The sequence below is a fragment of the Mangifera indica genome, chromosome 7 (genome assembly GCF_011075055.1).
Source record: "Mangifera indica cultivar Alphonso chromosome 7, CATAS_Mindica_2.1, whole genome shotgun sequence".
Lineage (NCBI taxonomy): Eukaryota > Viridiplantae > Streptophyta > Magnoliopsida > Sapindales > Anacardiaceae > Mangifera > Mangifera indica.
The window spans coordinates 20,332,048-20,343,401 of NC_058143.1; the positions used below are offsets into that span (position 1 = coordinate 20,332,048).

The window sequence follows — 11,354 nt, forward strand, 5'->3', positions numbered from 1 at the left end:
AGGGGATATTAATTCCTTCTTTATTTCCGTGAGAAAAAATTCTATTCTTGTATTTGCAAAGAAAAATAAAACTAAATAAAATTAAAATTAATCTAATATTTTGAATGTCACAAATATAATATATTAGTCATTTTAATATATATAACAAAATTTTGAATAAATTTGAAAAACATAAATAATGTAAAACTAGAAAGATATGTTAGTATTTTAAATAAAAATATTAATATAAAGAGACGAGGATGAAAGCGAGACAAAGAGGGGATATATATATTATTATCCCCGACCTGTCCTTAATTGTGAAGATTTTTTCTATTTCCGTTCCTTTTCTTTTAACCGTTTTTATTAGAGAATTTTCTTTCCGTTAAAGCCAAGACCCCTAAAATCGAATCAAAATTACTATCTTTAATTGATATTAAACAAATATTAGATCGTTTGGATCATTTGTGATATTAAATCAACATTAAAACTATATTGAACAAATTAGAAAATTAAAATTATGACCTGATAATATGTTATACATATTCTCCAAAGTCTCGATAATTATAACATTTTTCGCTTCAACTTGTAACTTATATTAAATAAAAATTAAAACTATATATGATCAATCATGATTATGGTAAGATGATTTGATTATCAGTCATTTTAATTTAATAACTAATTAAACTTTAAACATCAAACACTGCTCAAAAGATGATAGTGTCCAACTAGAAATTGAAAAAGCAAGTCAAAATCTCCGTATACAGATTAGTAGTTATTAATATGTAAGAGGATGTTGAAATCGCAACAATTGCAATAAGCTTTTACAGGACCAACAATAGGCTTACAATGAGAACTAGCGCTAACTTGTTATGGCAATACAACCATTAATCAACTTGGCTGCAGCCTCATTTCCTTCACCATACAATCAGGTCAACAAATTACTAATGTTACACATAAAAAAAAGACACGTGTACATGTACAATATCTCCCAGCCTTCCCTCTCTTCCATCCTCGAGTAAATCCACCAAAGTTAGATACTAGTTAACTGCACAGAGTTCAGATTTCAGTTCCATACCTACATTATGTAGATTATTGATCAGCTACATATTCATACAATTTATCCTCAGCTCAACCGTTTGGACAAGTTTCATTTTTCGATGGTATACTACTTCCTTCGTCAAGCATCTGTCCATTACAGAGGATCACATAGTCAGGAATAGACAATTTTGAATTTCAAAAGCGGTTGTATGTAGGTTTAGATTCAATCTAAACCAAGCCCAAACAAAGTTTAATTCGAGATCAATTCAAATCCAACATTCAGCTTGAGAATAATTTAACTTTAGATTTGATTTAAACTGACTAGAACTTGGATGTGTATTTAATCTAAGTTCGAGCGATTCAGATTGAATCTCGAACCCTCGTTGTACCGAAAATACTTGATGTGATACATATGAATTTTATGCAATTCCATGAACCAACTCTTGTAGCTAGGGGTGTAATCAAACCAAGTTGAGTAATATTTGGCTCGAGTTTGATTCGATGACATAAAGGCAAACGTGCTCAATGAACTGGTGAGTTTCTGGTTTGAGCTCTAGATAGACTTGGTGACTCAAGCTCAATTCAAAAAATTTAAATTTAAATTCTAACTTATATATTTATCAATTACCTTTTTATATTCATAGTTAAAAGTAAGATTTTACTTTTAATGGTGTAAATGCAAAATTTAAAACATTTAAGGGTTTATCGATGTTTCACTCGAACTGAGCCGTGAGTTCACGAACTCACAAAACTGACCAACAGCATGCTCAAGTTCAGATCAACATGAGCCAAACTGCAAGCAACCCACCCGTTTATGACCCTAGTCATAACAACTCCCAAAATTTTAATATGAAATGCATATATTATAGGATTTCAATTACCGAGAACTCAATAATCAGTAAATGATAATTTCAGAGATGGTAGCATGAAAAACACACAATAAGATATATGAATTTCAATGAATGCAGAATAATTCTCTATGAGATGAACCAATTATCTTCGCAGCAAGCACAACTATACGATGCAATGTATCATTATTTAGGATTTCGACTAGTGTAAGGATCAGTGAACTTTACCTTGAAAGTTTCAAATTTCTTAACAAGTCTCATATACTGATCACGCGCCTCTGGGTTGCGAACCATGGATTTAACTCTTTCCAAAGCCTTTTCCACTCCAGCATATTTTTGCCTCCGGCCAATTCGCAGAAACTCATATTCATCAGTTTTATCGATCTCTGGTGCCATGTTCGCCGTTTTGTTTTCAACCCGAAATCCTCGCAAACCAGTCCCTTTTCTCCTCCATCGCAATATTGCCTTCTCAACAATGCTGACAGACCAAACAACCTTTTTATATTGCTTGCGAACTTGATGTCCTCTGACATGAGCCTGCAGATCAAAAAGAACAAACTGAGAAGCGTTGGACATATATCTGGATGATGTAAAGGTGATGTTGTGAGCATTCATAACGAGTAACAATTTGGATACCTATGATATGTCTATGACTGGGTGATTTTAAAATAAGGATTAAATACACTCAATCATATAATGACACATTATCATTAGTACCTACATAGTTTTATTGAATATATATAGGACAAACTTCTACAATCAAATCAGAACTGCACCAAATCCTAAAACTTCAACAATTTGAAAGCAAATAAGACAGAAATTAAAGCAAAACTGTAAGTGTAACTAATACATTTACAACCATACAAAGATACTTCATGAACAAGGTATCAAGTAGGGTTGCAATCTCGAGCTCAGTTCAATTAGGTTTATACGACGCTCAAACTTAGGAGTTGCAAGCTCAATCTTAAGCTTGAGATAGAAATAGCTTACTCGAGCTTGGCTAAAAAAAATAAAGTCAAATTTCATAACTTAAAAAATTTATCAATTTCCCCTTTTACAGTCAAAAAGTCAGATTTTAAGGATATAAGTGTAATATTTAAACTTTTAATTGTTTGTTGATATTATACTCGAACCAAGCTATGAGCTCGCAAGCTCAATGAGCCACACAACAGCAGGCTCCAGCTTTGGCTCGATAGCCGAGCAGCAAGTAGCTCAGTCTTGTTTGCAGTCCTAGTTAATCATTCTACTAATCTAGCAGAATGATTCATCTTCAGTTAATCATTCTGCTAGAGTTTTTTCCAAATTCAAATATCTCTTTTCAACCAAATTTAAAACAGCACCTAATAATTTATTCCCTGGGTAAGAACAATAATTATTGTCAGAATGATTAATAAAAAAAGAAATAAACCGGCACCTGTAGATGCATTAGTACCTGTAATTTTACTATACGATTCCGTATCTTCAAAAAATCTTTTCTTCCTTTCCATCCACGATATTTTTTTTGGATCTTGACAGCTGCTGAATGCAAATAATCCTCGAAATGATTCATCTTTTCAACCTTTTTCAATGAGCCAAGAGCAACTAGGTCAACTGAAACTTCAGAAACATCATTAAGGCTCCTGGTTGATTGTCTATAACGGAATGAATAAGCCCGAAAGGCTTGCTGAATTAGAGCAGCTGCATGAGCTGATTTCCTAACAGCTGCAAAAGAAAGCTGCTCAGCTATTGCCCCATTCGACTCTACACCTACTTGAGCTGTAGCCTTGTCTGCGGCAAGAGTTGCAGCAATATGGTCCATCCCATTTTCATTGACAGTCAATGAAGAAAGATGACTAGTTAAATCTGCCTCAGCCAAGTATCCAGCAATCCCTTTATGTCCCCTACTTGATGCTAAATCAGCAGCAGTTTGTCCTCCAGGAAATGCTGGTGTTGGATCCTCAACTGCACCTGGAGCTGCACCCAATCTAACAAGTGCAATGACAGTTTCCTCTCTGGACAAGGGAGCATAAACATTAATAACAAATTAACTGTCAATAAACAGGCAATCAAAGTACAAAAAATAACTCAAGTATGAAGTACAATTCCTGCTTAAAAAAGACAATGTGAGAGATAGGAAGTACATATATTTTGAAACTAATAATATGGTCTTAAGAATAACATACACGAGGGTGAGAAATTACATGTGAGAGATGAAAAATTTGTAGTTGAAGTCTCACCTCCCAAAATATGAAGCCCAGTGAAGTGCTGTTCTTCCACCTGCATCTCTGAAATTGGGACTAACACCAGCAGCAATTATTGGGCCCATAGCCCATTCATAACCAAGAGAAGCTGCCAAGTGTATTACTCCTTGTCCACAATCATCTAAAAGAAGTGGACCTTTCCCTTCTTCATGAATTTTCCAGACTAGCCACTCACAAAGTCTGTCCCTTAACAAATTCTGAATCAACTTATCACTAGAATTTAGCTGATAATCTTCAAAGATCATATTAGTCTCTTCACCCTGTCCCCAACACTTTTCACTGGTGCCTCTCATCGAATATATGGTATTTTTCAGCTTACATCTATCACATTCCTCAATAGTACAATCCAACCACTTCCTCTCCGGGTCCAGATACAACAACTTTGCAAGACGTGTTTGGAAGCAGACTTCCTCCTCTGGTGAAATTCTCACAGCTGCAGAAGATACAGGCTTGGTTGGTTTTTCATGATATTCAAACTCCCTCACCTCACTGCATGCTAACCTGTTACTGCAAGTGATATAAAAAGGAACACGCCCAGGAGAATGTGAAGGAGCTTGACATCGAATGACATTATCTGTCAACACTTCAGCAGCAACTTCAAGTTCACCAAACATACAGCCCCACTTGGTATCACTGGAGAGCTTTTTGCTTCCCAGAAATGTGCCCACAACTATAACCTGATGAAAATCACCAGTAAGATCCTCATGTTTTAAAATCTCAACTTTGCCACAGAATCAAGAACTTAATAAAAACGTTACGCAAATAGCATGTTGTTTATCATTAAGCCAAGTGAGCATACCTTTGTTTCAACTCCAGAATAAGCCCAGTCTGGAGAGAAATCACAAATACTAAATAGCTGTTCCTGGGAAAGAGAAGGGGCCAGTGAATCTATCTCCAACTGCATATGGCGTGTTAAACTGGATACTTCCTTGTCATCATTCCCGGCATCAAGAGTATTCCAATAATTTCCTGAGTCAGAAGCCATCAAAGAATCATCACAATCTCCACCAATTTCTTGATCCATCCATCTTCCAAAACTGTCTAGTTTCTTAAGCTCTCCGGATTGATCCTTGGATTTGTTTTCAGCTTGAGTGACAGAACCACCTGTTGTCTCAGGGACAGAATAATTCTGATACTGGTGATTACTCAAATTGAAATCACGCTCCTGTGGCACCTGTGACATAATGCAACATGTGGTCAACATTTTTTGGCAAAAACATCCAACTAAAACAAAGCATATGAGCTGCTACAGATTGATCCCAGAAGAACCTGAACATTTGCAGGTCAAGGATTGGTCTCCACCTTACAAATGAATCTTTGAAAAAATACCAAAAAGTGTAATAGATTGACCACAACCACTGCACAAACTAAAGTATAACCACTAATCCTTCTTAAGCATTTGATATGGATGCCAAATGATCTAAATGAATGAATGTATTAAATACAAAAAATTCCTGAGAAAACGTAGAGGTTTCAGGACAGCATACAACATACCTGAGTTACTCTCTGAGAAGATGCTGCAACTGCACGGACATCTATATCAGTGATTAACCTATCCCGACAAGGTACAATGTTTGGGGCAGTGCTATCACTATCCAATCTAGCATCAGTTAGCTTATGAGTTATGAAGTCAGTTCCACTGGGTTGTTCAACATAAAACTTCTGGTTGTGGTCAAGAACATTAGAAGCATTGGTGCTTGAATTGTGAATTTGAGTCCACATATTTGATCCACTGCTATAATTACATTTAACTCCAGTGAACCATGAACCTGTAGTTTTCCTTGATAAATCAGAAAGTCCTGACAAGACAAAAATATCTAAATCTGTGATTATTATATTACAAATTATAGAACCGAAGACAAATTTATAGAGGAGGTGTAGTAGAAAATGATCCAAAAGTGCATTTTGATACATATGATAAGCTGTTTCTTGGTGAAGTTCATGTCATACAACTGCAAAAACTTGAGTTATCTGAAAAATCATAGGTCTGTTTAATGGAAGACAAGAACACTTGGCAATTCAAACCACCACAATTATAAATTCAATCAAAAAATTCTACTCTCCATTATTGGGTGAAAATGACACTGTCATCATCCAAATATTTATCAATTTTTTTACCACCTAGGAAGCACAGATGAACAAAGGAATAAATTGCATCATCACTATTGTTACTAATAGCATTAGCTCTAAAGGCACATGACTTCAATGCTAGCTTATATTATAAATCATGTATATCACAATGCTCCTTACCTGCAATGTCAGGTGAAACTGAAGAAGCATTCTGTGACATAGGTTGACCAAGAGATGGGGTTCCAGGACCATCCCCAGAATCTGCATCCTCCAACTCTGAAGATAATGCTTGTCCATTCCAATCAACTTTGTTCGGGCTTGAGGCATGAGAAGTCTGAACTGTGGGGAAAGGCGAGTTTGCTTGTGAGAAGGAGCGAGTTGAACTAGTTTGAGAGCTTTCAATCTGAGATCTTGGGTCTGCTACCAAACGGGATACACCAGACTTGTAACCCTGCACGGATGCTTCAGAATATAATCAACCATCTAAGCCACCTCACCAGTACTGACATAATATTAATTCCAAGTCAAACCAATCTACTTCAAGTTTATCAACATGCACTACTAAGTAAAGCAAATGTTCTCAGCAAGATATTCATCAAGGAAAAAATTTCTAAATGCTATGCCACAGAAGTAAAGAAAATGTTCTTGGCATGCTGTTCATTATGGAATGAATTTCTAAAGTACAATAGCTTAGGAACCCAGATCACAAAGAATTAGACAAGCAGTGAAAAAGAGCATGAAGCCAACCATTAGAAGAAGTACCTCTTTTACTTCTCTGTAATGCACAAGAACAATGTGCTCTAACTGCCTGAGAAACATGGAAAAGAGGTCAGGAATTTATGGAATATATGAAAGAAGTGGTGCAAACATAAACAAAAGGAAATCCTGATGAATAAACATAACAAACATGTAAAACTTTTTTCATGAAAATTAGTAAAAAGTTTCACATGGTTGCAGCACAAAAGCTCAAACCAGTCAAATGTAAAAATTTTGATATGCTGGGCAACAGCCATACTTCACTGAAGCCAAAACTTCATACATAATGGTGCACTTTCTTTCTTTCTTTTTTTTTTTAAAGGAAACCAAAGAAATTTTACTAATGGATGAATCCCATGTCTTGACAACCTTGATCCAAAAGCCCAGCGGTTGCTTTTGTTTCTTGAAGTATGAAGTAAATAAATTGGTAAATCAGATGAGTTTGGAAATTTAAATCAGAAAGCAATGAGCAGAGAACAATTAATCCCAGAGAAAAGTCATCATGAAGTTTTAACAGGTGTAAAATCTTCTTACAACTGATAATTTTCCATGCAGAAAAATAGCAATATGAATACAGGTAGCTCCAAGTTCTATGAAATATCAAATTGTTAAATGTTTTGATACCTAATAATAACAGTAAAACCTACCCATCAAGCATCCAATAACTTCGTCGCTGAAAGTTTTCATTATCCTCCCCATGGGCATAGTAGCAGTGGAGAACATCCACACTACCAGCCTACAAAAAACAAGCAAAATAATTAAACAGCCCAAACAAAGCTCAGAGTGCCACAACAATCTGAAAAGCAATAATCACAGTTAGGACTATAGACATTTGCTAGAGAATGAAAAGTTATGGCTTAAATTTAATTGCAAAAAAGCACATATAACATGAGAACTTGGACTCCAGAAACATTGAAAAAGAATTCCTTAAAAGAATGACAAGAAAGAGACTCTATTAGGATCCCTAGTACAAGATATGAGAATTGAATCTCACATTGAAACGTATGAATTTTTGATATGGGATTTATATACTTTGGGCTCTCGAATTTCAATAATTAGCTTTTGAAGTGTGGTTCTCCCAAAATTCATACCATCTGGTATCAAAGTTACCATCACGTCTCTCAATTACAATCGTGCAGTGAGAGTGGTGATGCTAAAATTGTCGTATTCGTTTGGCTCTAGTAAAGAGTTAATGCACAACTAACCCATGTGGACATTGATGTTGTAGACCATGTTTGTATGCTAGAATTCTAAATGCAAGATATGAGACTTAGATCCCATATTGGAAAATAAAGGCTTCAAGTGTGGGGCTTATATAACTTTGGACTCTTCAATCTCAACAGCTAGTGTTTGAAATGTGGTTTTCTTAATATTCAAATTAGATTCAACCATAGGTTCCAACATAAAACAAGCATGTGACATTTTTTAGGGATGAGAATAAAAATAAATTAAATTAAAAGAAATTGAAAGCCAGTAACAATTTTTAGGCCACCCTAGCAATTATTGGAAATCTAAACAATACAATTTCATTCTCCTTTGAAAAGCCTTGACAAGTCTAGAAAAGAATTGCACATATATATTCAGTAAGTAGTGTTCAGGAGAACTAAATCATCCATAAGTTTCTATAGTGCATATAGAAAGCATTCATGGAAAAGAAATGCCAAATCTGCAGCTGAAGTGGTAAATTGATCATAAATTTTCTTATAAAATATGTCAAAATTTAGTATTTTCCACTTTGGTGTATTAATCTTTTAGCAGAACATTTCAAACAGATATGATCAGAGCACATATGACAATTTGAGGATATTTTTAATCAATGGTTAAGAGCCATAAATATCTTAAATGTTCCATCAAATTGAAACAAAAGAGCTAACCCATCCAACCACACAGGATAAGACTGACAACTTAGAGATAGAAGGTCCACTTATAGAAGGCAATGGCAAGATGACACTTTAACTACATTGCACTAGACCGACCTAAAAACTGTGAACTTACAAATAAGAAATTGAACAGCACACCTTCAACTTTTCATGAGCTTCTTTGACAGTTTTCCCATCTTTTTTCTTCCTCCACCTGTGACCATCTTTGCGGAAATACCGAAGTACTTTCCGATCAAACAGAAGGAGAGAACCAGCTGAAAAAAAAAAGAACAATATTAGCTAATGGTTGCTTGCCGCAATACAGGATGCCATTGCTCAAAATTTTGTTCAAGGAATATCAAACTAATATTTGTTTAGAAAGTATATGTGAAAATATATAAATATAAATATTTCACACAGAAATGTTGACAGGAAATGAAGTTATCTAAATATAACAAGCATAAAATTTCTTGTGAAAAAAATTACATTTGAAACATTTACAGAGATAGTCAACCAAGTAATTTCTACATGATTCTAAGCATAGAACATCTAGACAAAAAGTTGTCAGTAACAACCTGGTGGCCTAACAGGCGGCTCTGCGGTTAAGTGAAATCTTTGGTAGTTGCGAAGAATCTCACAAATTTCAGCTGGCCGAAGCCAACGGTATTGAGCTTCTCGCAGTATCTGTTCAAGATCTGCCATATTCCAAAACATTCACTGATCATGAAAAGCTTAAAAAAAAAAAATTACCCAATATCCAAAAACTACAATTTATAGGAATAAACTTACATGGAAAAAAAAAAAGTAGAACAACAAAGACATGCATATAAATGTATCAAATTAAGCACGAATAGCATACTAATTAAGCAGAAAACAAGAACTAAGCATTTCAAAAACAGTTACAAGATATAAATGTAAAGAAACTGAGACCTCAACGTGCATGCATCAATTGAACAAAAAAAATCGCATCAATAGACAAGGATTCAGACAAGCGAAGTTTAAATAAGAACAACAACGGACCTAACTGTTGATTAGGAACGTATCTTTGAGTCTGTGCCATAAACCCTAGCTTTCATGAGCTAAAAAGATCCACGAAACGAAGACGAATCTGCAAGAAACAAAACAACGACGACAATAATAAACAATCAATCAGGAATAAAAGGAAAAAAACCAAAAGCTTAAATCGAAGAGAAAGAAAGAGAGACAGAGAGAGTACAAGGGAAGAAGATTGAAAAGCTTGAACAGGAAAAAAATAGGATGAGAAATTGTGGTTGAAGAAAGAGAAATTGAGAGAGAGAGAGAGAGCTTTTGGAAATGAATAAAGGGAGAAAGAAGTCAATGTGCATTTGGTTTATGTCCGTCCACACTTGGATGGGATGGGACACGAGACGAGAGCGAGAAAAATACGTTTTACATCCGACGTGGCATACGATGTCTTCAAAGCAAGCTAGCCTGTTTTTGTGTGGTCACGTGCACGGCAAGCTACTGTGAGTGCGTTGTCATCATTTTCGTTTTGTCTGTTTGGAAAGTAAATTCCAAAATTACAAAGTTTTCCAAATGCGTATAAGTGTGGATATTCACGGTTATAACACCCAAAGGGTTTTGAATAGTGCATACAAAAATCATTGCTTCACAATAATGTGCCAAAAAGTGAATACAATAAACAATTTTACTTCTTGTAAAAATGATTTGGTTAGAGATTGGCGGACTTAACCCAAGACCTAATAGCACGAACTGATGACAACCATACATCACTTGTGTTCACATTTTCGAAAGCACCCCTCTCTTTCAAGAGAGTATGCGGCATGTCAAGTCTTAGTAATTTGATTTTAGTTGAATTTACTATTGTTTTGAGTTTTAATCAAATTCATAATATCTAATTTGAATTGGTATATAATATCTTTTAAAAATTGTTAACAAAATAAATAATATCGTTATATAGGTAAATAAGAATAAAGTTTATTCAAATAAAGCCAGAACAATAAAAAAGAAGGGACATAATAAATAAAAGATGTTTAGTCACCATAGCAAATTAACGATGGGCAGAACATTATTGAGTGTTAATGACAAATGTCTACTGCAAATTCTACAATAAAATGCTTTCATGGTCATTCTTGTCAAATTGAGAAGAGTACTTGAGTTATGACTGGGGCTAGATTTCATTCTAACTTGGAATTGAAACTTGGATTGAAAAAGTCAAATTCAAGTGAAAAATTGGTCTCCCTTTAATAAAACTGGCCAATTTCTAATTGATCTATATATTCATATTTGAATCAACTAGTCAAATCCAAATAGAATAATTTTCTAATAACCTTTGAGGCTGAGTTCGTTAATCTTAAGTTAGACATTAACAGACTTGACCAGATCAAATCCAATCCTGCTTGATCAACTTTAATGAACTTTATTTGAAGCTGAAGCGCCTCTCCATTTTAATCATGGGTCATTTTTCACTAGGCTTTCCTCAATTACCTGAGAAATGATGGATTCGTGACAAAATTTCCTCTGCAGATTTCACAAAAAACTTCCACATGACCAAAATATTTAGCAAGAATTCGATGCCTTGG

At 34.8% G+C, this 11,354-nt stretch overlaps 1 protein-coding gene across 3 annotated transcripts; it reads right to left on the reverse strand.

Moving 5' to 3' along the window:
• Positions 1-711: 711 nt before the first annotated feature.
• LOC123220692 (calmodulin-binding transcription activator 2-like) lies at positions 712-10,157 on the reverse strand. 3 transcript variants are annotated; one of them, XM_044643250.1, is made up of 13 exons: positions 10,007-10,157; positions 9,811-9,898; positions 9,366-9,485; positions 8,950-9,065; positions 7,579-7,667; positions 6,938-6,983; positions 6,356-6,626; positions 5,600-5,874; positions 4,905-5,279; positions 4,082-4,782; positions 3,298-3,856; positions 2,094-2,402; positions 712-1,164 (listed from the first exon to the last, which is right to left on the reverse strand). In XM_044643250.1, the coding sequence occupies exons 2-13, from the start codon at positions 9,848-9,850 to the stop codon at positions 1,108-1,110; spliced, it is 2,958 nt and encodes a 985-aa protein (XP_044499185.1). In that variant the 5' UTR covers positions 9,851-9,898; positions 10,007-10,157; the 3' UTR covers positions 712-1,107. The 3 variants fall into 3 exon arrangements, with proteins under 3 accessions (XP_044499185.1, XP_044499184.1, XP_044499187.1); XM_044643249.1 differs by having other exon boundaries at positions 5,600-5,904; XM_044643252.1 differs by lacking the exons at positions 9,366-9,485; positions 9,811-9,898; positions 10,007-10,157 and having other exon boundaries at positions 5,600-5,904; positions 8,927-9,064.
• Positions 10,158-11,354: the final 1,197 nt, after the last annotated feature.